Raw genomic sequence first — 27,573 nt, 5'->3', positions numbered from 1 at the left:
GTCCCGCACTGCTGAAATTAAACAACTTCTGAAATCCACAGAATACACTTGTACAGGTTCCTTCCCAATTTCTACCGCAAACCTCACCAGTAACATAATACATTGTTTCTAGTTGCCTGTTTTTCTCAAAAATCTGGGATTTAATTTTTTTTTTTCATTAATACATCAGGAGCATCCTAATTTCACTGTTTTTAATGAGACATTCTTGCAGGTATCCCTGGACCACACTTTGCAGGTGCTGATCACTTTAAAAAAATCAGCATGCTGATTTTGTGTATTATGTTCTATATATATGTTATCTTGAGCCTAAGGGCCTAAAACTCTTCTATATAGTCTTTTGGGGATGGACATTTCTCTCATGAGGATTCCTCTCCTTTTGAACTATTCCGTGTGGAACCATACATGCAGGATTTTGCATTTAACTATAAGAATGGCAGGACGGAGGTTTTTTTAACAATACCATGTTTTTTCCTGTTGTAATCTTGTACCTAATTAAGGGATTGACAAAAATCGAGTGATCAGCTTGTTTGGAGCTTTCTCTTTCTGTTCTAGAATTAATAAGTATTCAGTCAAAAGAACAAAAGGTCTCCCTACTTTTGCATGGTTCTTTTCGAGCCACTGAAACTAATTAAAATCAAAGACATTCTGTAGTCTCTTTCTGGCAGTGATTTTGAAAGGAGAATTATTTAGAAGTCACTGCCCTCAAAATCCTTTCTTGAAGCAGGCAATGGTCCTACCTTTCTGGGTCTTGCAAAGGTATACGTGTGCATTTCACTTAGGACATGTGAAGAACACTAGAGAAACCTGTGCACTTTACAGTTTCTCCTGTTTATCCTACGTGGGATTTATGCCACATGAAATAATATGTGGGATATATCTTCCATGACCTCTCAAAGACAGATCATTAAGAAGAGAATTTCACTGCCTTTTTCCCCGGACAAGTAGAGGAGACATTTGGGACACAGTTATAAAGCCAAAGCAAAATTTATTGCTGAGTGAAAGAAGTAATGAGGTAAAAACATAGGACAAAGATGAATTTCAAACAGGGTTTGAAAATAGAGGAAAGCAGAGGAAAAAAATACAGCTTTTCACCACTTAGACACATTTAAGAAACCTGTGGTTTTTTAAAGTACTGAATTAGATAAACCTTGCAGTTAAAAAACTCAACATGTTCTGGTTTGAATTTCCTGCAGTCTCAGTGCAATGACCTAAAACAGTAACAAAACTGGTTGTGTCATCCAGCTTTCTCAAACATAATAATTTTCAGCATCAGTTGGTTATAAATTTACATATCTTCAGTGTCGAGTTCTGCATACTGGGACAGTGGTTAACCCTGCTGAAGTCAACTACAAAATTCCGCTACGTCCTAAGGAAAGAGGTGGTGAATCATAGGGCTGCAGCAAAGTAAACGGATAAACCCCAACATGTTCAGTCTGGACTCTGCAGAAAGACTGATGAATTATTCTTTGCTTGTCACATCACACTGCCCTTTTACAGGCATGAAAGCTCCTGGGATGTGTTCCAGAGAGGAAATCCCTGGCAGCTGCTGACTGCTGGTGAGAGGGACTACTGGTGTCACTTGTGAAGCCACTGTGGGGGATGATTCAACTAAAACTTTTTTTTGCATCACTCATCAGAATTGTCCCTGGCCTATCCATTTCTACACAGCAAGCAAACCCCTCTCATCACGCTCTGTGGTCCTACTCTATTTAACCATATTTTAGGATTTACTCAGGTAAAACCTGAGTAACGAATACATAACCACGAGAAGATTTGGAAATGCCACAAAAACTACTCAATTCAACATCTCCTTCCCCCTCAAATGTTTCCCATGAAAATGCTATGAGAACTGTAACAGCAAACAGCTCCTTATTGTTCCTTATTTTACAGAAATTGAACTCGAGGGCAGAAAGGAATCGGGACCACTGAACACAGACGTTCGTTTTCTTGTTAAAAATGCCTTCCGCACAGATCTACATCGCGCCTTTCAGTTTCGGGTGTAAAACCTGTCATGTTGGTTCAGCAAAACGTGCAGCACTTGGACATCACCTGCAGCTTCCTCTATTAATCCTTTTCCTTACACAGACCCTCAAAAAAACCCCATTATCCATCCAGCGTAATCCCCTCCTTCTTGAAAAACGCTCCTCCTTTGAGACCGTATCATTAAATACGAACTTTAAAACGGCGAGCGCCGTGTTTAAACCAGCCCACGTTCCTCGCGGACCGAGGAGCGGCGCACAGCGACGGCGGTGCGGGGATGTGCGGGCTGCACCACGCCGCCCCCGCTCACCCTCCATGCCCGGCAGCCGCCCCCGGGACCCGGCGGGCGGCCCCACCCCAGCCCCTGTAACAAAGGAGGCCCGAGGGGCGGCAGCCGCTGCTGTGAGCGGGCCCGCCCCGCCTCCGCCTCCTCCCCAGCCGGGGGCGCTGCCGCCGGCCCCGCGCCGCCTCCTGTCTCCCTGCGCGGCTCCCGCCCTTCCCCGGCGGCGGCTCGGTGCGGCCGGGCGGGCGGGCTGTCGGGCGGGGTGTCTCCCGGCCGTGCCCGGATGTGCTGCCCTGACTCATAGCCCGCCGCACGCAGGCTCCGCGCCGTGCCTGGCTCCGCGCACACGCCTCCCGCGCCTCCCTCCGCGCCGGCGGAGAGGCGGCGGCTGCAGGAGCAGCAGCAGCAGCAGCAGCAGGAGGCGGAGGAGGCCGCGGCGGCACCATGGGTAAGTCGCCCCAGCCCCGCGCTGTGCAGCCCCTGCCGCCGCCCCTCTGCCCCCGGAGGCCGCCGCCCTCTCGTCTCCGGCGGGCGGGAAGAGGTGGCTGGTGCAACTTTCCCGTCGGCCGCCTCCCTCGCAGCGCCGGGGAGGAGGCTCGGGGCTCTGCCGTGCACCGCCGGTTCCTCCGGCGCTGCCGCGGCCGCTCCCCGGCCCCTGCGGCGCAAAGTTTCCGCGGCTGCCGCTGCGCCCAGCCCGGGGAGCTCCCGCACGGCACTAGCGGAGCCGCGGCTGCCTTCGGGGAAAGATCAACTCCCCGGGTGCCAAGGAGGGGCTCAGAGCAAGGAGTTATGTAAGGCACCCCCAGGACGCTTTCCCAGTTACTGTTTGCGTAATGGAGATAAGTTGGGGTACTACGTTTAGATTGTTTTATAATCTGTGCTCATTGTTCGAGGAAGACAAGGGTCCTCCTATTTCTCCGTCTTTTAGAGCGTTAATTGTGCCTAGAAATGCAGCCGTGTTACCTCTCCTTTTTTTGTCTTAAGATTATAGATTTAAGTAGTTTCACGCTGATTGACACTTGTATGGAGTGCCCAACAAATGCCACACGAGACCAGGAAGCATGGTATTTGGGTTTTCGTAACGGAGCTGCTGGTGAATTTCTCTTGCCATCTCCACCTCATCCTCTTGCACAAAGCTACATCTCTCCCGGTATGAAACAGCCACCATAAAAAGATTTTCCAGAAATCTGGCTGTAATGTAGATCCTAGGGATGGGTAGGAGGTGCCCACGTTGAGCTGCCAGAGACCCAGCGAGTCTGCCAAACGTGATGGTGGGATCAAGGTTGCAGGTCCAGAGGGCGAGGAACTATGGTTCACAACCGGACTAAGGAGGTGGCAGCTCCTGAACTCGGCTCGGGGATTTGACATCAGCACTTCCTGTGGCCTTAAGTATATCAGTGGTTTCTTTGCAGATCACATGCATCTTTCACTTTTAACTAGAAGTTTCTATGGAAGGAAGCTGTTGCTGTGCCTCTGGTCGCAAAATGAGATTAAATACTTATTTAACTCCTGTAAAGCAGTAGAAATACCTTTGGAGAATTGCTCAAACTAGAAGCTGCCAGGGTCAGATGCGAGGAATAACTGTCACATTTCATCAGAGTGAGATTAAACTCAAACAATGTAGTACAGATCTCTTTTTCATGAGGGTTGAAAAGGCAAAATACCAACACTAAGTTTATCTTTGCTTCCGGTCTCCATTCACAAAGTAAGACTAGTAGTCTCATCATTCTGGTCAAAGTCTAGCTATTTTGGCTTCCAAAAATAGTAACTTCAGGGCATCACCTAAAACCTGCTCAGAAAAGCTGGTGCAAAATGAGCACATCACTCCTTTTTGGAGGAAACTACATTTCAGTTGCAGGCACGTTTGTAAACAGCTTGAGAATCTGCTACTAAATCTTGCTGCAAAAGTAAGAGTAGTTATAATTTTTTTCAGGAAGACTGAATAACTTGCCTGTAGACTCTGTCAGTGCCTGTCCATAACTGCCCAGAGAGATTCCTTGTGAAAATACCAAGGAAGGGTTTTTTAGGGCTTTCAGCATATCAGGGTCTGTTTCCGCTGTCTCTAAAATCAAAGCAAACTCTTAAGTAGCCTCTGCAGCAGCTCTTGTGAACAGCAAAGATTGAAATCAGCTTCACCGTGGCTGACAACTGTAGTGACTTTAATTGTCTAAGATCTATGTTTAAGCTTACTCAGTCAATGCAGTAGATTCCCTCCTTCAGGTTATAGCTTGCTTTTTGGTAATGCATAGCATAAAAGCTGAAAATCCTTAGAATTAAATCAAGGATGAATTTGTTCTTCCAATGGCTTTTATATCTTTCCAGAAATCATGCTCAACAAACACATGTTTGTGGCAAAGAGTGCAGTGATATCTTACGTTTAAACATACAGTCTTTTCAGTGTGTATACAGGTTGGCATAGTATTAACTGGTTTCTGTACTAATGATATAACATGGAAGCCTGAGCAGATTCTAAGTCAAATCAAAAGATTTCTGTAGTTAAAAATACTTGTTATGCATACATAGAACTGCCTTTTCTTTACTGTATAGAAATAAGTCTTCTGCTACACTGTTTCTGTGTGTGTGTGTTCCTCTGAAGACATTACCATGGCAGTTGTTTCCTCCTGGAGGGTTGCTCTTTAGTCTCAGAAACATGGGTTCTTTCCAAAATTGTAACTTCTGTTGCTTGCATTTATAGTTTGTAAAGCTGTGTGTGAGTAGGGTTTGAACTCTGTTCAACTTCTGACTTTGAGAGGTAGGTGGCCTTAAGTAGAGCTGGCAGTAGAGAACTTAGAGTACTTTAGGTGACATATGCACCACCACTACTTTATTTCTGTTGTTACAAAAACCCTTACAAGGCTTTTACTTTTCAGTTACTAATATAATGCTGTAGTTTCACCATGAACAATCCCTTTCCTCAGTCAATTCTTGTTTTTAACCTTGGAAAGCACAACTGGTTAACTCGTACTATCACACTGTTTTCAAGAAAGTCCTTCCATTTTAGAGCAGCAGACCTATGGTGGTTATTGTAAGCAGGCTGCAATTACTCTTTGGATGTAAATTAATGAAATAAAAATTAGGAACTCTGTTGCAATTTAACCACTCAGCAGTAATCCATTGAGCGCAAAAGATTGAAAAACACCACGTATGAGAGTTTGTATGCAGAATGCAAGTACAGGATACAGTTGTTTTCATGTCACTTACCACTTTGTTTGAAGTGTCAGTTACAGTTTGTAATAGTGAAAGCTCATAAAGATATTCTTCCATTTCGAGAGCCCTGGTCTTGTTAGCAGGAAATGGAAGGCAGCCTCTGCTCCAACGTAGGTGTTCACTTGGGCAACAAAGTGCATAAGCAGCCTGCTAGGCTCTCTTTACAATAGCTAGCATTAAAGGCTCAGTGACAAAATATGTAAGATTCCCAGTCTGTAATTTAGATGGATTTGTTTTACTACTGTCCACTTAGTTATCAGAACAAAGATTTATATTACTGCTCTCCTCACAGATATATTCAATTTTCCCTCCCACTTTCCCTAAAGAATTTGCACGTGCAACCAGCCTCGTGGTTGTGAAACACTAAATTGAAACTGAACCACAGAGCAGGGTGTAAGAAACCACTGCCTATCTTCAGAGTGATGGTTTATGAAATAGAGGAGGCAGGAGGATGTAAAACTTCAGGTGTGGCTGTGTCCAGTATTGCTTTTGGGAAGATAGAGTAGACCAACCTGCTTTTGATCAAAAAATGTAATCAGTAGCTTCAGATGAGACAAATAAAAATTAATGGGAAAAAGTCTTCCACCTTGGGCTCTTCTGCTAGTTTTCTTTCATGAAATCTGACAAGAGTTATGTCAATTGCACAAAAAGATAATTTGGAATTCTTTTAAAGTCTTTGCTGAAACAATGAGACTTCTAACACCACCAGCATATTAGTTCTAGCCAGCCAGACTACACCAGTTTAAGCCAGTATAAAGGGTTGTTAGCATTTTTGAAAAAATGAGGCTACTTTTGGTAAAAGTCTTCTCTTTAAAACATAAACAGAGAAGAAGCTGCTTTTAGACTGCATCTCTTGCTTCAGTAATGTTCCTTGAAGTGTGCTTTTAAAGCAGCCAAAAGGTTAGGTTACTTCTGACTGACCTTCCTCAATGAATAACTGTTCCTGTGATCAGGCCAGTATTTGTGTTCTTCTGTTACTGTGTGAGATTAAAACCAACCAATTTTGTCTTTAGCTTTAGGGTAAAGGCTTCATTCACAAGTATGTTTCCTGAGAACAGAAGATTCAGAGTTAGTTTCAGAAGTCTGTGAGGAACGTCTGGCTTTCTGTAGCATCAAACTGAAAGAGGAAAGGGCAGAAGAACAACTGAGACCTGAAGGAAACAAAAGCCGTAATAATGGAAATGAGAAAGCTACCAACACAAGAATAGAAGAGAACAGAAATCCCTTAAGGGAAATGCATGAAGGGAGAGAAGTACTAGAACTAAAGATGGATGAATAGAACAACAGAGGACAGAAATAGGAGGAAGAAAGAAGGAGGTCTACTCTGTGTCCCTCCCCACAATATAAAGACAATAGCTAGGATAATGTAAATAAAATCAGATAGTTTTTTTATTATTCTTCTTTCTTTTTTTTTATGATACCAATTGTATGCTGCTGACAGTGCTTGAGAAGACTCATTATAGTTTTCCATCTTTCTCAAGTAAAGCTGAATTATTTCTGGAAGTTCTCAGAATTTAATTATAGATAAATATGTAAAACAAAAAAAAAAAGATCAGCATAAACAAATATTTGTTCAAAAGAAAGGGAAAATAATGCCATTACTGTTTGACAGGAGAGAAGGCTATGGAGATTGTTCTGTGGCCTCTGTCAAGGAGGTTGGTTGTTATCCCTTAACTCTCTCACAGGTTGAAGTTCATGTTTTAGGATAACAAAGGGACATTAGATGGTGACCTAGTTACTTACATAAGAGAAAACCCACTTTTCACTGCTGACTGGTCCACCTGGGTCTCTGCTCGAGAAAATGAGCATTCCTGCTGTCTTGATACTGTTCAAGACATTAAGTTCTAGATGCTAACTTGTTTCCAGATTAAAATAGATTAGGAACTACATCCAAGCTTCTGGACATTAGGTGTCTTGAAATGTTAATATGTGTTCTCCAGCTAATGGAGAAGTTTTTTTCTAATGGCAGTGTGAATTCTAATTAGACAAGGAGCTTTTCCTACTAAAGGATTTCATAAGTAGCAGCTTTCACTGCAAGGACAATCTCTCAGGGCCTCTTTTTGTTAAATATGGTATGGAAATTTTTTTCTATTCCCATATTTTATTATAATGGGCACCAAATGAAATTTGTTTTGATAGAGTAAAATGGTAGTTAAAAGCCATGTATTTCTGAATGTTGAAGTTCCTTTTAGTGCAAAAACACAGCTGATGTGTATTAGAATTTATGTATGCTCCAGATATGCCTAATAAAATTTGTAAACCCTCTGGAACAAGTGACTATGGTTCAAGGAGCCTCAAAGCTATGCACAGAGGCTGGCAACGTTTGTTCAGCCTGAGAACTGCACAGCTCTGGCTTAGGGAGCTTTGAAGTTGTGCAGAAACCCTGGTGATCTCATATGGTTCTTAAGCTATAGTTCAAGTAGATTACAAAGTTGGCAGATGCCCAGAAGAATTTGTCAAATCTATAAACCAGATAACTGCTGTTCATTTTATCTCCAGGTAGAGGACAGAATTTAATGCGTGAAGCTTTGGGACTTGCAAATAATTACAGCATGCCTTACTGTACAAGTGAAAGTGTGCACAGGCAAGGCATGTGTCTTAGAAATATCTCTGACCTGAAGCACTTTCAGATACAGCTCCACAAATGATGATAAGGAATGTCAGGGAAAAAAATGTGTGTATGTCTGAAGTAGTTGAAATTACCAGTATGCATAAACTGACAACTTTATACATGCATCCATTCTATGTTAAACTTTGCAGTTTAAAATAATTAAATAATTAATTAAATTAAATTATTAAAATTATTAAATAAATAATTGCATGCTTTCATGATTTCTATTTCTAGTTCAGACAAATGTATTATAAAAATTACACTTACACATATAAAAATCAGGGGAAATAATTTTTTTTTTAAATCACACTCTTGCAAAGGAAATTTTTTTAGTGTTCCACTTCAACAGTAGGTCCCATTTTTTCACATTTAACAGCTCGTACAAACTTACTGCCTCCTAGTTACGTATTATAGGAACATCTGAGGCATTTGTCAGTTCTGAGCTTTTATCAAAACACTGAGCTATTCATTCATGGAAGTTAATCAGTGTTTGAATTCATCAGTCAGTTCCATCCACTGATAGATGTGTCTGATGGACACAATGGTTTTGAAGACATATACAAAATTTCTGTATAATTTAAATTTTTTGTTGACCCTTCCTATCAGTTGACTTAGGTTTGACAAGTCTTTTCAGTGTCTGATTAAATCCAGTTAATCAAGTACTTAAATTCACATGGTTAATAACGGCCTTGATTTCAGTTTTCCTGTATAAGCTCTGCAAATGTGTTTGTGAGTAAGACTGGACAGAGAGATGAAGCCTGAGAAGACTGGGATTGAAGGAGGAAAGCAGCTAAGCATTATAGGATGGATGATGCGATGAGGATTGAACAAAACCCTTTAGAAATTTGTCAGGGCTGCCAGTGAGCCTGTGGGAAACGGACTTGTGCTTGAGAGACCTGGGGAAGTGACAGCTCGGCATCTTGTGGTAGTCTTGAGTTCTCATTTCTACTGTCAGCTGCCTGTACATTTATGGTCTTCATGATGTACTAGCATGGAGCATCAAGGCACAAAACCTGCAGTTGAAAACCCTGTCCTTATTGCCTTCTTTATCTTTCAGTAATTGCCTTTACCTCTAGAATACATCCATGCAGAAAGAACACCATGTACAACTCAGTACTCACATTTCTCTCATCCTGTCTTCTGTACATTAGAGGATTACACTTGGAAGAGAGCTCTCGTACTCAGCACTTGACTAACTCTGTTCTACCCCTTTTGCCCTTAATTATACCCAGGCTGGGAACTAAAATTGTACCATATGGATTAATTCTGTGAATGGGAACTGAAAATGCTGCCAGCCTAGATCTTTTACATAAATATCAAAATCAGACAACATGAGCATCTGCAAGCCTTTGTAATCTCTAGGGTGAGTGAAGTGTTGGCTGGGGAGCTCTGACTATTGCTGAGGGTGCCTTGCTCTCCAGCAGCTGGGAGCTCCTCTTGGGAGCATATTTAGAAATGCTTCCTCTCTTTGATGTTGGATATGACAGTCCAGTGACTTTAACTAGACTATTTTAACTTTCCTAGCCTTAAATGCAATCTTACAAGTACATACCACTATCTACAGGACCAGTAGCTTACCTTCTCCTTGCTTTAGCCTTGCTAAGTTTGTTCCCATATCCCTTTCCTGTGGACAAATTCCATCGTGTTCACTGTCAATAGCACCCAGTACCCTGCAGGCAAAGCTTGAGTTCAGTACTGCCAAATAGCTGCTTTTGCTACATGAAGGTTTTGGAATGATTCCTTAAATCAAAATGCTCTTTTATCTTGACAGCAGGAACAAAGCATGGGAAGAGAAAAGGGTTTTAAAACCAAAGCAGGATTGTACACATCTTTCTTATCTAAATCTTCCCTGTCCACAGAATGTCTAACTTACCCCTCCTGGGCCTTTGGAGGAACTGACTGAAGTCAGTCTTCTGAGTCTGCTCTATTGGTGATAGCATCTTCTGTATCTGACCACTTCCTTCTGCAGTCCTTCATCTACACTCTGGGCATCACTGAATCTCTGGTCATGGTAGAACTCTGTTGTTTAAATACCTGAGACACCCTGCCTGCACTGCCTGTGCAAGTTAAGAGGAAATGCAGTGTGTGACTGGGACCCTCAAGAGGAGTGGCAGCAGCAGTGTAACAGTTATGAGGCACTTTCATACTTACTGTTCTCACTTTTTTTCCTTCTCCCTCAAGTGATTGGGAGCCACAATTTTTCCTCCTTCCTCTTCCTTGCTTGTGTTGAACGATTTTAGGATCAGAGTGTTATTCTGTGGGAGGAAAAAAAGGACAACCAGAACAGAAAACCAGTCTGTGAGCACATTTGTTGTAAAAATGTCTGGTACAATCAAATGAATTTAGAAATCCACTAATACACTTTATACAAATACAAAATTGCTCTCATCCTGCAAAGCTTGTCAGGCTTTCTTACCCGTTTCTCTGCAAAGCTCAGGGAGAACATATAGACCTGCTTGCTCCCGCCATATGGAATTACAGGAAAAGCAGGGAAGCATTGGTGATTGAGAGAAAGAGGAGGAATGTGTATGTAAGGAGATGCTGGCAGGAATCAAGCAGGTTTTGGGGGCAAGAGGGTTGGCTTTTTTTTTTTTTTTTAAGCTTTTGCAATGAAAATTCCGTAACCCATGTACAGCAAGATAGTGCCTCAGCTGAATCAAAGATAGTAATCAATTTATGTGCAGTAGTGCCCAAAATACAGTGTACACTTTCCAGACAGAGCCCACAAATCTCTATCTGATGTTACAATGTATTTATTCAATTCTTTTCTGGTTTGCCTAATACTCTTTTGTTCCTCTTTGTGCTCTCTTTTCACAGCCTTCCTCAGACTTCTTTATTTTATTGTCCAGTTTTCAATATTGTCTGCTTCCAGTTACCTATTCTCTTCCATCTTTCCTTCCATCTCACATTCTTTCCTTATCAGGTTCTTTCTTTATTAGTTAAAAACATGACAGCTTCTTTTACCATATACCCTTTTCACCATCTTTGTTAGGGAAAGAATTAAAAAACTGGTGGTCAGCTTTGTAATTTCAAGAGTTTTGAAGTGGTTTGTTGTTTTTGTTTTTGTTTTTAGTGTTCTTTTCTTTGGTTGAATATCAAGTTATTTACAACCAGCTTAAAGTCATGCTTCAGTTCTGCCTAATGTACAATAAGTACATTATATAAAAGAATGTATCTTGTAGAAAAGAAATTGTACAGAATTGGGCCCTATTTGTGTAAATGCTATTTATGCAGCATTCTTGTACCCCCACAAAGCCCACATTGAGCACCACTGAAGTCATTGGGATTGTGCTTTTTTCACTTGGCTGTGCTACAGCTTCATCTGTCCTGTTTTGGTGAAAGTATGTAAAATGGCATGGGTCACTCCACCCTTTCATGGCATAGTGACATTGGCTCCCCAGCTGAGGCAGTTGGAGGAGGAATGCAGACATTGGACTGATTTTGACCATCAGAAGCACTTTTTTCTAGGAACTCTCTGTTCCTAGAAATGGTGCTATACTATTACATAGCCTCTGAAGGAACTTGCTAAATGATGAAAGAGCTATATTTGATGATAGAGAAAACGATTTGGTAAACTTGATTTTTCTTTCAAATTGATGGAATGATGCAGTTTATATAATTTGTTATATCAAAGAGAAAACCAATTTAACATGGAGATCATCATGTTAGAACATCCTCCTGTAAAAGGAACAGTAAGCACGGTGCCATAAGCTATTAATTTACATACAGTGACCTTTGTTCTGTCTTGTAGCAGCATAGAGAAAATACTGCACTTTCAGAATGAAATTCACTTTGTAGCCATTAGATGATGGCTTTTGATGTTTTCTGATATTCCCAGAAAATGTTAGGAATTTCTCTTTGCAAGACTTTTATAGTTTTACACACACATACATTAGTCTAGACACTTACTTCTCTGAAGGCAAGAATGGTGGAAACAAACAAAAAGCAATTCAGTAGATTTCTTTGGAATGCACCTTCATCTCAGACATATCTGAAGTGTCTGCTTACCTTTATGAAGGTCATAGCTTCACCCTTTACAAGGTATCACAGTTCTTTTTTCTGCTGTTGAGAACAAGGTAGAATTTGAGACTTCTCACCAACACTCTCTGGAGGAAACTGGTAGAGTTCTCTTGTGAACATAAAATTTGTGTTCAGTGCATGCGCCCAGCTCAAAACAGATGGCTGGAGAGAGAAATGCCCTAGATAATGCAGCAGTTCAGTTAAGCAAGGGGTGGCCCGTTTTATGTTTTCTTTTTTTTTTCTTTAAATTGATATTAAATAGGCTTTAAAAAGCAACAGCTGTGGACTACTGGATTGTTTTTAGCCTGCTTTTATCTCTTCCTCTTCTGAACAGTTTTCTGTACTTCAGTGATCACAACAGTGAGGTATCTTTTGGAAGTGAGCATAGCTAGCAACTACTTAAACTACTTTATTTCTAAAATCAGAAGTTGTTATCAACAAAACAGCATCTTTGGCTGTACATAAAGAACTTGCTGGATTTTTGAAAGCTGGTCAATAGGCACATTTAAAAAATTACTTTGTTTTGAAAGGTTTCTTGAAACACAAGGCTTTTCTGCTTGACCCTTTGCATTTTTTAAAAAATATATAGATGAGCCTTTTAGTTTTTTCCTGTCACCATAAGTTTCATTTTTACAATCCAAAATAAGCCGAGGAACCTGCTTCCGGAGTAAGATTAGACTGTCTTTGGGCAGAGATGTAAATCTGAGATCAAGGAGTAAATGTCAAAATTGAAAACTCAGAAATTCTTGCAAGCCCCTGATTTGTAAATTTCTTTCAGCTCTCTGACTTCTGGCAAAAGCAGCTTTATATCAAAAAGGCCTCTTCTGAGCTGGGTCACAATTTGGAATGAAAATATTTATGTTTTAACAATATTTATTTTAACACTCACTTGTCACCATCTCCAAGAACAACCAGAATGGGGCTTTGATGTCCACTGTGGTGTTGTGTTTATGTAACAGATTCTGTACCACTCAGGCTTTGATCATGTAGCATGTGTTGGTGTTGGACTTTGGTTAAGTTCTAACTTTCCAAGGCTCTGTTCAAGTTTAGAAGCCCAGTTTTGCTTGTTTAGGTGAGCATACCATTTTGCTCTGTATCTAATTTGGAACTAATTTATTCCCAGAATTCAGCATATTATCTGAATCTTTTCATTCTAGATGTTTCTGCTACTTCAACTAATGTAATCCAAGGGTAGTGTAAAACCATCAGACAAAAAGGTGTGGTTGCTTTGACATCAAAGATCTGCACGCTCAACACAGCTTATCAAGAGGCATTGAGGCATTAATTTAATGAAAGTAAAACTTATATTCAATGCTGAGACATGACTTCTTTAAATTGAATACAGAATACTATCAAATGACAGGTTTACATGTGTATTGTAGGCTTAAGTGATGCTGTATTGCAGTGCCTTAAATGACCTGGTTGCAGAGCATTTAGGAGAGGTAATCTGTTGAAACCAGCTTTGCTGCTGAAACCTCGGTGTAGTCAGATTATAGCTTCAGTTCCCCCATTGCCCTGTATTATGCATAGAGACTGCAGATTTGATTTAAGATGGTATTTGGGCCCAAATTGTAGCTTTTGTATTCTGCCTGAGCAAAAATGACCATAGGATAATGGTAATTAAGCGCTGCGTAATGAAACTATGCCCATAATGCCTTCATATTTGAGATGACTTGTCAAAGTTTCATGTTTAAATACTCATCATAGTTTAGTAGAATTAATGACTTTATGATCTACAGACAGAGGGTTTTGGGTTTTTTTTTGCAGTGACTCACATCTGTGGAAGCCAGAAAATGTTGCAGATGTTTAGTACTCTGAAGAATTTGTGGTGCTGGGGAATTTGTTGTATTCTCCAATGACAAGACAGTTCAGTGTATCATGTTGTCAGATAAAGATGAGAAAATCTGACTTTGAGAGAGAAAATGTAGACATGCCAGCAAAGAGTGACAAACAGTTGCTGAAAAGATAAGAGAACTCAGCTCTGTCTTAAAAAAAAAAAAAGTCCTCTGAAGAGGTATCTATCACCATTAATCCATCTAAATAACATTTTAATTGCAAGAGTGTTTATTTTGCAAAAAGTGAAGCAGGTAAGTAAAACTAAGCTTAAATTTAGCCCACTCCCATCTGTTTCTTTTAAAAAGGGGAAACAACAAGACCAAGAGAGTGGATTGTAAATAGTTGTCTTCCTTTCTACTCCCATTCTCCTGCAGGATTTAAAGTTAACATATTGCATAAGGTTGTGATTGAACCAGAAAAATAGAAATTAAGTGAAAACTAGATTTCTACCTTGAACTCTGAAATGTGAAAGTAAACAAGTAACATAAATGAAAGGCAGGCTATGCAAAAGAAATATTGGTTTCATACATGTGAAAACATTTGTTTCTAAAATGTGGTTTTCTAGTGGGACATTGCATCATTAATAGAGATTTCGAGGTTCAACATGTGCACAATGACAGCTAGAGGTTAACTCAGCATTTTCAAAGGCTTATGTTCAGACCAAAACTCCTTATTCACGTCAAAATATAAAGTTTCTAGATATTATTTCATTATATATGCATCACCTCCTAACAGTTAATAAGCTGTGAGGATCCTAACTGCTTGCTTTAATAGGAAAGTGGAGAGTTAATATACTTTTGCAGCTCTGCTAGTAAACAGTTCACAAAACAGCCTCTGTGGTACTTACGTTCCATTTGTGTCATGTATACTGTCATCTCACAAATTCTGTGGGAACTTTTTAAAACCCAAATTCACATTTTTAATGCAACTCTTTCCTCAATATTGAAATATTTTAACAGAAAACAAGCCTCATTCAAACTCCTTTTATTTTGCCATTATAACTGAAGACCGCAGTATAAGGGAGTCTGTCTTCCCTGTTCTTCAAAGTTATGCTCAGACCATGGAATAAAATGAAGGACTTACCAAGTCAAGCTAATTTTATATCACAGTCACCAAGTTGCTTTTTCCTAGTAGTAAGACTTAGCTTGCATGGTATTTCACAATCAGTCTGCTTTTTCCTAGTAGTAAGACTTAGCTTGCATGGTATTTCACAATCAGTCTATCTTCATATATATGGGAGTTCAAGCAGTACCAAAACTGCATGCACTGTTGAGTAAATATCACAATAAATGAATCATAATCAAAACCTCATACTAAAAATTAACATATTGTTTTCAAGTGAAATGAAATCATTTTAGATGTAAAAGGAGTACTTTTTACTGGTGTTTGAGACCTTCTCTTCATGAGCCCAAACTGCTACCTGTTTTGTAGAGCAAAAGAGTACTGAAAGAAAAGGAAAAGATTTATTAAATGAAAGTTAGATAGCAGGAATAGTCAAATGAGGAATTTTCTCATCTGTGCTCTGCTAATTTTTAGAAGGACCAAGCAGTTACATTTGTGACACAACAAGACTCAGGCATACCTGCATGTCCTACTTGGAGACACTGTGGTAGAAACATTGCAAGTGTTTCAAGATGAAATTGGAAACAGGTTCATGGAATCATAGAACAAATACAGAACCATAGTTTGGGAGAATTTTGAGGAGGTTCAACCAGGTCACCTATGACTTTGTGCAGCTTCTGCTTGAAATCTCTGTAGTTTCTGTAAAATCCCTTCAGGTAGTTCCAGGTTTCCCCCTTAGCCTCCTCTTTGCCAGACTATCAGGGGCCAGAGGCCCCCAAGCTCTTACACATCATAAGTTGTGGGAACATGACCATTTTGATAGTTCTGCCCAGTTTTGCAGTGTCCTTGATCTGGGACATACAGAACCAGACATAGAATTGTGGCAGACATAAATCTTGCAGGCATCAAGCAGAGCCTCGATGGGCTGGTCACGCTCCTGATGTAACCAATGTACAGTTTGCTTTGTTTACTTGGGGAACATGCTGCTGCCTCATGTTTTACTTGGCAACCCCTGTAACCCCTAGGTCTTTACAGCAGTGTGTTCCCAGCCTGCTCTGGTGCTTGGGGTTATTCTGCTATAGCTGCAGAACTTCACTCTTAGCCCTGTTGAACTTCAGGAGACTTCTGTTGATCCAGTCCCCAGGTTTCTGGACAGTGCCTCTGGACTCCTATTCGGTATGCCAGTTGTTTCTCCAAATTCAGTGTTGTTTGCAAAGATTACAAATGTGTATCTGCCTTTAGGCTATAGTGGTTTCAAGCACAAACTGCATACTCAAAATCTGCTGTTCAGCCAGTCTGAATAGGGTTGGCAGATTTATGTTTGACTTCTTGAAGTATGTAAAGCAATGATGAGCCCTTCATAACTGTATCTTCAGGAAATTAAAGTTTATTTATTATCCATAAAATACAAAACCTATTTATTTATTTATTTATTAAGAATAGTTAAAGTCTGTATACTTGAAAAATTGCTTAGGAGTGTTCATCAGTTACTGCAAGTAACTGTGCCTTGTACTGACCACAGTTACAAGTAAACACAAGTTAATGCAAGTAGATAGAGGATGGCAAACCTTTGTCTGTACACACCCAACAGACTTAATTCTGCAAAATCACACTGGGGATGAAACATGGAATATAAGGTGTAGCCTAAATAGGATTTCAGCTCTTTCTGTGCTGTATTACTTATTTAGCTGATGAGAAATGCATTCAGATTGACTTGCAGCAGCAGTTAATGGGAAACCAATTGGTCCAGATCTCCCAGTCATTCTCATGAAAGCCCTACTGAGCTCCCACCCCGTCTATGTGTTGTTGATTTAATCTTTTTGGATTTTAGTACAGCTTTCAGTGCTGTTTCTATGATTCTATGACATGACCATGTTCTTTTCCAGCTAAGCAGCAGAGAGTTCATACCTTGAGCCTTCTCTGACATGAAAGCTCTCCTCCTCTGACATTACAAGATCTCCTGAGTCTCAGCCTTCAGTCATATCCACACTCTGTCTGTCATGGGCTGTATCTGTATTAATCAGAGAGGTAAAAGCCTTTACACCAATTAGGTTCATTTATCCCAACACATTGTGGTTTTACTTGTGTAGTATTACTAATTTACTTTTTTAGCTTCAGTAGTAAATATCTGGTAATGTGGAGGAAAAGGAAGCTTTTCCAAGATAGATAAATCTATCCTTCCAAAGTTACTTGGTAGCATCTTCCAGTTTTTATCCTTCTAGAGCACCTATGGTGTTGATTGTAGGACAACCAAAAGTTCTGCTCAACTAGATCAGAGGATATTTCCTTTTGGCAGAGGCATTTCATACTTCTCTAGTGGGGCATAACTGGATTGTTTTGCAAGAGATTATCACAGAAGACAAACTTCAGTCCAAAAGAGTGAAGGTGACCAGATGTGTTTCCTGGAATATTTTAAATTTTTCAGCACTAGTAGTTTTTAGTTCCCTCTTTCTGGGCTTTCCTGTACCCTTTTCTGTGGATGAGTCTGGCTCTGGTTGCATGTGACAGTGCTCATGTAGAGTGGAGGAGTGCTTAGTCTGAGAAGGTCTGATACCTAGATCAGATGTAGAAGGAGCTAAGGATGTCCTTGTGCTAGATTTATAGCAGATTTGAAATTATCAACAGTAACCAAATTGTCTGTCCAGTTGTGCCCAGCTCCCTGGTTCAAAGGGACCTGAAGAAGGAGAAAGACTTTTTATGTCTTGTTCTTATAGCTGAATTATCAACTTTCCTGATAAATGGTGCTTTAAAGATCAACTACTTACTGTATTAATTAATTACATTCAATAACATTCCATATGATGCTTTTATGTGTTAATAAAATGGAAAGTAAGAATATTTCACCTGCTAATGTTCTTTTTAAATTTTTATTCTTATATGCAGCTTCTGGGAGTGAAGAGGATATGGCCAGCAACAAAGCTGCTTTGCTCTTTGCCTGCTGATACACAAACATCCTTTTATTAATTTCATTAAAATATCAGCATATCTACAGTAGTTAAAATTGACAACAGCTTTTGGTTTGAGCGTGTTCCACTCATTTACTCCATGAAATATCTCTAAGCTTTACCCTCTAAAGTGTGACAACTTCTGAACTACTGTTTTCTCTACTTCCCCTTTCTTCCACTTTCAAAGGAATTCTAATAGCAAACAAAATGATGCAGGAGAAAGAAAACAACCACAAAACTTACTAGCAGAGAGATTCTTTTCTCAACTGTGGTCCCTTTGAGGCTGGCATCTGTGGGAGTTATAGATGCTGAATGAGAGGAATTTCCTTGGTGTAAACACTAAACAGAGGGTATAGAAAGGACTGTGCTGTTCCTTAATGTTGGTGCAAGATGCAAGTGGAGGATGGCCTAGGGCACATTGGTGAAGTTTTTCAGACTACTGACAGACTATTGCAAAGATTTTTAGTGCATCTTGACTATTTACTGGTCCATAAATAAGTGCACTCTGTTGTGCCAAAGGCTGCCACATCCTTGTTACATGCAGGAGCTGGTCAGGAATTGCCTCAGAAATCATGCTGGGTTTGGACTTCTGTTGTTTGTGTCTTCCTTCTGAAGTATCACTGCTTCTTTCCTTCCTATTGGCAAAAGGCTGGCAGCTGATCAGTAGCTCAGTCCTCCTAAGAGTCTGTACAAAATAAATGCCATGAATATCCTGGAATACTGTAGTGGCAGTTTCTCCATAGATGCCTGGTTAGGGGCAGACTGCATTTCACATATGCTCTGAATTTTAGGTGCTGGTTTCCAACGTGGCATTCAGAAACCTGAGCCAAGAGTTCTGGCTGTGTAAATAAAAAGTGCTTGGAGAGTCCAAAAGAGGATGAACTTCCAAGCTCGGCAGGAAATCACCCTTAATTAATATGCATGCCATTTTCTGATCAGCATGATTTCTGCCTTAAGCCCAGGGCTTGAAATATTTCTTAGAGCTAGATCGCTGCATGTTTTTTAAAGAAGTTTGAAACCTTTTTCTTTTCAAATGCGAATGGAGGAAGAGGCACAAGAGGGTTACCAACTTTGCCTTCCTTGGGACAGGCACATCTTTATGCAGGAAAGAACTCCTAAAGTCAAAGCTTTTCCTCTGCCTGAAATTGAAGCTGTAACCTCAAACTGACCAGGATATAAGACCCAATAATGATGTGTATTCATAGCGTGTTAGATAAGGCATATTTTTTAAAGGTGAAGGGTTTTAGTTCCAGCACTTTTTCTTATGACTACTCATTTGTTTTATGCAATGGCTGTTTAATATAGAATTATAGAATTGGTTGGGTTGGAAGGGTCATCAAAGGTCATCTAATCCCAAGCCCTCTGCCGTGGGCTGGGACACTTTTCACTAGAACAGGTTGCTCAAGCCCCATCCAATATAAAATATGTCTCAACAGAAGAAGTGAGAGGTATTTTAGTCCTCACATGAAAAATACAAAGATCTGATTTGAGTATATTTTTGAGAAGTTTTTATTAAATCCTTTCAGGTAGAGGATAGCATTTAGTTTGTTTTCATGTTCACACTAATGTGCAAAAGGCACTTTCACATTGCTGCCATGTACTTTGTGTTGGATTCTTTCTCCCAAGAATTCCTGTGTTGCCTGTGTTTACAGGACCCAATAAGAGTAATATATGAATTTGGTTAATAGGCTGCCTGAGAGAACTAAGAGAGTTCTGGATTTGGGCTTAAGCTATATGCATGTGGAACTTAAAAGGAAAAAAGGTAATATTTTTCCAGAATCTGGTGTCTGGTAAAAGAGTCCATGGGAGTCCTACCGTCATCTCTGCATATAAACTTGATTTTTTTTCCCTCCCCTGTGATTTAAGGATCAGTCAAGATCTTCTTGGTCATCAAAGGGATAAACGTCTCTGAGAGTACAGTGGGCATTCTTGATTTGGGGACATAGCATGTTCAGCTGTATCAAGTTGACACAGATCCTTGCATCCCTTGTGAAATGTATCCCAAGGACTTGTTTGTACTTCCCATCTGCCCTTCATCCTTGAGACCTGCAGATTGTGTGCAGAACCTGACCCCTTTCAGTTTCTGTCAATATGACTCTTTACCTAGTCTAAAGGCTGGTTATTAGGCAGAGAAAGCAAAGCACTCCTCCACTTTGCACACAGTCAGATCCTGCTTGTGGGGGAAGCAAATGACTTGCAATTTAATCTAGTGAGTGGCATTTTGCAGAAATTTTTCGTCTTTATAAGATACATTTATTTTTGAAAAGAATTCTTGCTTGCCTTTTTTATTAGGCTTCCTGTAACTATGTATCTCTAGGGAGCATTTCACTTGTTTTTGGGATGTTGCCCAAACACAGTTGACTGAATGGGGGATTAACAGTTAATTAAGAGTCCTGAGATTTAAGACATAGGAAGTAGCCCTCTCCTTTGGAGATTTTTCCCCCGATTTGTGCTGTCAGATTTTCTCTCTCCAAAACCATATTTTCAGTGCATATCTATTGCATCATCTCACTCATTCAAATATTCATCACAGTTTTTTGAAGCAATACTTGAGGACCGTAACAATCAGATTGTGATTTATCCAGCTGTGCCCATGTACTGCAATGTGCTGCATCAGAATATCAGTATCATGTTTACTGCATTGTCTCTCTTGTATGAATTTTACTAAATAAAGCTCTTAAAGGCTGGGCAGAGGTTAATGATCACTTGTAACTACAGCAGTCATGCAGAATACTAGTGGGTTTTGTGAAATTTTTGTTTAAAACAGAGTTATATTGAGCACCATTTTAATTTTGCCATCTAATTCTGTAGTTTTGTGTCAATCTTACATGAAGACTCAGGTGAATCCTTTTCCTTTAGAGAGGATCTGAGCTGATCCCATCACTGCAGTGTTTTTATTGATGCTCTACATCCTATGCATTCCTAGGTGAAAATAAATAACTGCATTAATAGGCAGCTATTTATCACTAGAGGGATTAACCACAGATGTCTGCTAATCTTAATAATACCAGGTTTAAAGCCATGCATGATATATATAAAAGCAAACTAAAATCTCCAGAGTACATTTTAGCCCTAAAAGCCTACAGACGAATGATGCTGACAATGTAGCCTTCAATTTGTGATATGTGGGTACCACAATCTGCCTACAAAGTGCATATTGTTGATTTTAGGCCATTTTAGTAATTTTTACTAAACTGCTGAATTGGACGATTAGTGGCATTTCACCAGCCAAGAAGCAGGGATTTCCAAAACTGACTTAATTTCCTCTGTATCCTTCACTGGCATTAGAGAATACTAAAAGCCTTTTTCTCCAAGGCATGAGAAGTCTGTCACACATCTGTTGGCCTTTCTGTGGTCAAAGGGAATTTTTTAATTACAGGTCTTAACAGTTGTGTGTTAGGTGGAAAGGTGCATTTTTATTTGCTAGTATTTCTGTCAGATTTATCCTTAGGACAAAAATGCTTTGATGAAAGTAGCATTAGGTAGGATAATACAGGCAAACAAGTACTTACAACCATAAGAGTGTTTGATTGTAAGACATTCGTAAATAAAAGGGTTTAGAGGCCCTTATTAGATTTGTAACTAATCTGTTTCTAAGAAACTTTCACTGAAAACCTAACAATAAGACAAATGGCACGTCCCTTCCATTAGGAACTTACTTGTACACACTCATCAAATTCAAACAGTGTATTTTCAGGGTTAAAAGCTTTCATGCATGGTTTGTAATTATCATGCAGCTTTTAACTAAAAGTAGGGACTTCTTTGGGTAATTTTGGGGAAAAATAAATAAAACCAAATTTAACGCGAATTTTGAAGTCCTCTGAGTACACTATAAATCGCCATTAAGACTTCGTATCTAAGGAATATGTACCCTTTGGAACATCATTGTGAAGTCCCCCAGTCTGACAAGATGCAGAGGCGAGGCTGCAATTCAGCCTTCTGCTGGGATAGAGAACTGAGGGAAAACTGTGTGTTTCCATAAAAAGATAGCTGCGGGGATGACTGTAGTAGATCAGCTGGTTTAGGATATGTATCTTGTCAAGAGGGAAAATGGAACTTGCCTGAGTGTTGCATAACTGAATGCCTTATGTCTTTTTAATAAGAAATTGCTGAGCTAACTTAATTGCTACCTTTTTAAATTTGGTTTATTTTGTATTTGTATTCCTATGTTAAATGTAAAAGAATAGAATACAAAATTACCTTTATAATTATATCAGAGTAAATGCTTACTTTCCTTGCTGCGATTTCATTGAACTGTGTTGTGTGAGCCCCCAGGCTTTTCAATATCTGGGATCTGTTCTGTGTCGGATGTCAGAGGTGTTTCTCACAGAGCTGCCATGCAAAGGGGACTCTTTCAGCACCAGACACTGTGGAAGCAGCTGCCACAGAGAAACTCCAGTTGATAGCTGGACCAGGAGAAAATGGGTTGCTAGAGTGTTCTGATCAACCTTGAATGTAAAATGAGCTGCTTGAAGACCCAACAAACAAGACAGTTTCTTTGCATGGAAAGGGACTGGGAAATTAAGTTATTAATTTATAAAAAATTAAGATCTCAAACCAAGAATACAAAAGCAGATTCCATAAATTATTTATTTCAATTACATCTTCATTTAAAGTGCCAAGGTCCCTTTAAAAATATAGCACTAAACAAAACAAAAATATAGCACCAAGAATATATGTAGAAAGATCATTATAGTCTGTTATTGGATCTGTAATGGTCTTTCCTTAAATCTTCACAGCTTTTCCTACCTTAGTCTCTATTTGCTGCTGCTCAGATACATTTTATTTTCTGTAGTGGATTGTTCTTTGTTTCTAATCAAATGTTATAGCCTTGAATATTGGAGTAGCTAGTTTTAATTAAGTCCAAAGTAAAGAATTGAAAGAGAATGTCAAAGCCAAGATCTTTCTACTCAGATCCTTTCCAAAAGTTCATTTGGTTGAATTGCCCACAATTTACGTAAAACAACAGTAAAAATACTCTGTGTTTTTACAGGTTTATTCCCTTTATTATCTCGTTGTATGTCAGGACATTAGAATGTATGCAGAAGTCTAAGACTGCTCAGTTATCCATCTATAAATAGTGACAGAATCAGACCCTTACCTGTATAGTGAGTGCTTATCCTGCAGAAATTTAAGATTCAAATTGATTCTCTTAACTAACAGATTTCATAATTGATTCAGTTAAAAGAAGTTGAGGGATGTGAATGAGGAGAAAGCATTACTAAACCACTTCAAGTAACTGAAATAGCATGCTTGTCTGACTGGATTTCTTGAATCCCAGACAATGGATCCTCAAGCTGAGAGCCTGGTGGACCATTCAGTGTTGTTTCACCTGTCCTTTTTGGCTCAGTATCATGCAGAAGTGGATGACCAACATTACCCCTGCAAGACTTGTAACATATTGAATCCTCCTGGATAATTTGGCTATTACAATGATTGTTGAAGGCAATAGACCAGGCCAAGCAAATTCACTGTTACGTGTTACGATTTACACAGCCTCATCACATGGACTAACAGCTTCACACAGAAAATGAAGTCATTGATGGTATCACCTAATACAGCCATCTGTGCCAAGCTGGGTAACTTTGAAGCTGGATCAGATTTTTCTGTATTAAATACACATCTTTTATCACACTGTTGAGAGAATAAATCTAGAACTGATTTTGGCACTAAAAGATATAAGAATAATGTACACTGAAAATAGTCTCCATCTGCTGCTGAAGTCTCTCTCATTGCCCAGAGTGGTTCTTGGGATTTCTTTCCCTTTGAAGATTTTTGTCAGTGAACATTTCTTTAACTTGCTGTCTACTGAGACTTCAGCTCCCTTTCCCCTACTTCCATTCTGTTGGCTCTGAGCAGGTTGAGCAGATTCTTACTATGTTTGCAGTTTTAGAAAAACCAGGCACCAAGTTTTCACTTTCGCTTTGTATTTGCCTAATAAGGAACTTGGAGCAGCAGTAGACTGAACAATCCTAAATGTTAGAAAAAAACGTATAACCCAAGCAACACCCCAAAGCAAAACCTCAGCAGTTTACTTTCAAGGTTAGTTTCAAGATTGCATACAAGTAAACTTGTTAGAACCTAGCCATCTGTATAGTATTAGGTGCATATTTGACAAAAAAAAAGGTAAATAAAAAAGCTGTCAAATGACTCTTGAACATTCAAACAGCTTAAAAGCTCTTTGTGTGGTAATGTTGGCACAGTTCCTAAGTGACCAGATGGAATTTTATTAACAGCCAACAGGACAAGGGCTGAGATTTTGTTTCTTAACTTACTATTTTTGAAACACTTGTAGAGGATGTGTCAGAAAGCTTCATGTACTTTCATACTACGCAAAATTACACATATACCTTCCCTTAATGCAAAGATGAAGACTGCTTCAGAGGTTGTCATTTCTGTAAGGTAGATGAGAAGATAGTAATGAGACATGTGTGGTAATTTAGGTATCACTACTTTTTAGTGAATTTCAGAAAGGTTTTTATATACACAATTGTGGTCATATTAAAAGCAGAACTTAAAAACAGGCTTTCTAATAAATAAACTTAAAGAATGTATTTTATTAAAAAAAAGATCAAAAGATACCTAAATATTAAAGAGACTTGATTTCTGATATCAGTAACCACTGGTAATAGTGATGTCAGATTTCCATTTAAGGATTCTGGTAAACATTAAGACCATGCAAATTTATGTGACTTCTCCTTTTCTGGCATCATCATGGATTTATTTATTGTCAGTAAGAAATACTTGAAAACTGAGAATCTCCATAGTCTCCAGTAAATGACAGGATGATGATTAGCCCTACAGGGAGCAGCTGAGGGACCTAAGGTTGTTCACTCTGCAGAAAAGAATGGTAAGAGGCAGCCATATCAGTCTCTACAACTTCCTGAAAGAAGTTTGTAGCAAGGTGGGCATCAGCGTCTTCTCCCAGGTAACTGGGAGAAGAGGAAATGACCTCAGGTTGTGCTGAGGAATCTCAGGTTGGATATTAGGAAAAATGTCTTCAGTGAGAGCAGGAAAAGGCTCCCCAGAGAAGTGGTAAAGTCACCATCCCTGGACGTGTTTAAAAAATGGGTGGATGTGGCACTTCTCAATATGTTTTGGGGTGCATGGTGGTGTTTAGTCAAAGGGTAGAGTCAGTGATCTTGGAGGTCTTTTCCAGCCTTAAAGAGCCCATGATTCTATGACCTTCAAACCAGACAGCGTAGAAGAAAAGAAACTAAATCTGTAACACTCTGTGGACTCATGGTTCACCCTATTCCTTTCAGGTGCTTCCTTTCCATATTTAAGGTTTTCAGGGGACTCATGATAGCTAGAAAACAGCTGTCTAGTCAGAGATTAGTATTTCATAACATCTGACAGAAGAACACTGATGTGACATACAATTAGAGCTAGCAGTACCAATTTTCAATTTTGAACCTGGGTATCCTACCCAGACAAAATTCTCACTGTTGCTGGTGAAAGATGTGCCTGAGGGCTTTATACAGAATCAAATTCTGTGTTTGTTCAGTAACTCAAGCTGGTATAAGTATAGTTATGACAGATATTGCACCATGTACTTACTTGTACAGTTGATACGGACTTACTTGCAGAGGGTAGGCCAAAGACCAGAGCTGGAGCTTGTTGAAGTCAAAGAGAATTTTTCTTAGTTCTGGAACTTTATATCCTCAGTTTGTATGACCTGTTTTTTTATTTATTTGATTGGTTGATTGGTTTGTTTTTAGGCTCAGTAAGAAAAAGTAATTTTAACTTGTTTATCTAAAAAGCTAAAAGTAGAGTAAGCTGGTTAAATTGATTAGGAATGTATACTTGAAGTCTAAATTGTTGTCCTGCATTATAGCATCCTACTCAGACTCATTTGTAGCATTCCATATGTGTTATTTTGTTGGTTAATGAGCCATATTTTGTATAGAACTTGGAAAAAGTACAGAGGATTGGCAGCCTCATTAAATTACACCACAGAGAAATCAGTGTTCTAATATAGTATGGGAAATAATTTAACAAAAAATTAAAAAGCTCTTTAGGAAAGTGATTTCCTGATTTCCTCTTATTTGTTTGTGTAATGTCTAGGCTGGCATTTGTAATCAGCACCCTTGAGTCACATTAGGATCAAGACTTTTAGAGCAGGTACAGTCAGAAAAACTTGGACACAGTAGTGTAGGCAAAGATCATCTTAAAGAAAAGATAAAGCTGAAAAAGCTTGATACTCTTAGTTTTAAATGTGTTTTTTCTAGACTGTACTGTTTCAGTAGTTTAATTTTCTTCTGTTTGTTTTCTAGCACCTGTTCTTGCTGTCGTGACTTGACAAAGTGACTCTTGCTTGCTAGATTAAAAGTGCTTCAGGCAGAAATCATCTGGAGGAGCAGAAAAGGAAAAGAAAGAAAACAAAAGAACAGAATAAACCACCTAAAATAAATCAAAAAAGAGCCAGTAGAGAGATGCAAACCCTGCTAGCTGCTTGCGCATGTGCATAGACACATAGACAAGCTGCAGACATGCAGCTTGTCTCTTCTATACTGCTCCATATGATTATATGCAGTACAGTATTGTAGGGAATGGTAGCTTTGATTAGCAGTAAGGTTACTCCTTTTTTTATAAGACCCTGTTTCAGTCATTTACTGACTCTTAAGGAAGAGCTATATTCTGTTCCAACTGTCTGCTTTAGGCTGTCTGTTTTAATTTGCTTGATGAGTTCTTGCATGAGCAAGAAACAGGTTTGGACTACTGTCTGAAGTAACAGTAGTCATTTAAGGTACTATTTTGGTCCTGTTGTTTTTCCCCCACTAAATTTTTTTCATTCTGTGCATAGGGTGGACAGTAATCTGGAATAATCTGGTGGAGGAGACCTTCCCTTGCCTTTTATGTTGCAGTACTTTGAAGCCATGTCATAAACTAAGGACAGGTGGGCACATAGAGAGATGCATTTACAGTTGAATGTTCCCACAAAGAGGGGGATCCCCTTCTGCCCCATGTGATACCTGATGCTCTCTTGATACCTGCCCATGATGTGTTGTGCTCTGCTTTATAGAAGTGCTGGGTGTCATCTTTACTGCATCTGAAGACTCCTGCAGAATCCAGAGTGTGCAGGAATTCTGGAACCTGAAAATCTCATGTTAAAAACCCCACCTCCCACACAGACACTTTTAACCCTAAATTTGCAGTTCTCCCATTCACTTACACAGTGCATTGCTCCCCTCATACTTTATAAATACCTTCTGAAAGCTAGCACGTTCATATCTTTGAAGCATGATGACATAATGTAATGATAGTAGCTTTATAATTGCCAGTGAGAAAGGAAATGATCCTTTATCTTTTAGTAGTACCTGGTAAATAAAAGGAGAGCTGCTTGCCAAAAAGGAGGCTATGAAAAGACATTCAGCTATTCTTTGACAGAACATTTGTCCTAAAGAGAGAGGTGTCCCTTGAATAAAACAGTATTCTTCATGTGCACATCTTGGCATGCACTGTATTGTATGGTAAATATTTTACATGGTGAAATATATGTGGGTTGATTTAATTTTGGAGCTTTGTGTATTTAAAACTATTTTGATAATATGACTCAGTGAAGATCAGGCACGTGGAGAAAAAAAAGCTATATGAAAATAAAATATGCAAATACAAATGCAGTCTTG

At 39.3% G+C, this 27,573-nt stretch overlaps 1 protein-coding gene across 5 annotated transcripts in view; it reads left to right on the top strand.

The window, feature by feature from the left end:
• The first annotated feature begins 2,449 nt into the window (after positions 1–2,449).
• Positions 2,450–27,573, top strand: part of RAP1GDS1 (Rap1 GTPase-GDP dissociation stimulator 1) — a 90,663-nt gene continuing 65,539 nt past the window's right edge. For 3 of the 5 annotated variants that reach the window (XM_038135551.1, XM_038135549.1, XM_038135547.1), the window contains exon 1: positions 2,450–2,711. In XM_038135551.1, coding sequence (XP_037991479.1) covers positions 2,708–2,711 — 4 coding nt within the window. In that variant the 5' untranslated portion in view covers positions 2,450–2,707. The remainder of the gene's footprint in view (positions 2,712–27,573) is intronic. The other 2 variants (XM_038135548.1, XM_038135552.1) reach the window with 1 other exon arrangement.

This window comes from Motacilla alba, chromosome 4 (genome assembly GCF_015832195.1).
Source record: "Motacilla alba alba isolate MOTALB_02 chromosome 4, Motacilla_alba_V1.0_pri, whole genome shotgun sequence".
Taxonomy (NCBI): domain Eukaryota; kingdom Metazoa; phylum Chordata; class Aves; order Passeriformes; family Motacillidae; genus Motacilla; species Motacilla alba.
This window is presented reverse-complemented; position numbering and strand designations above follow the sequence as displayed.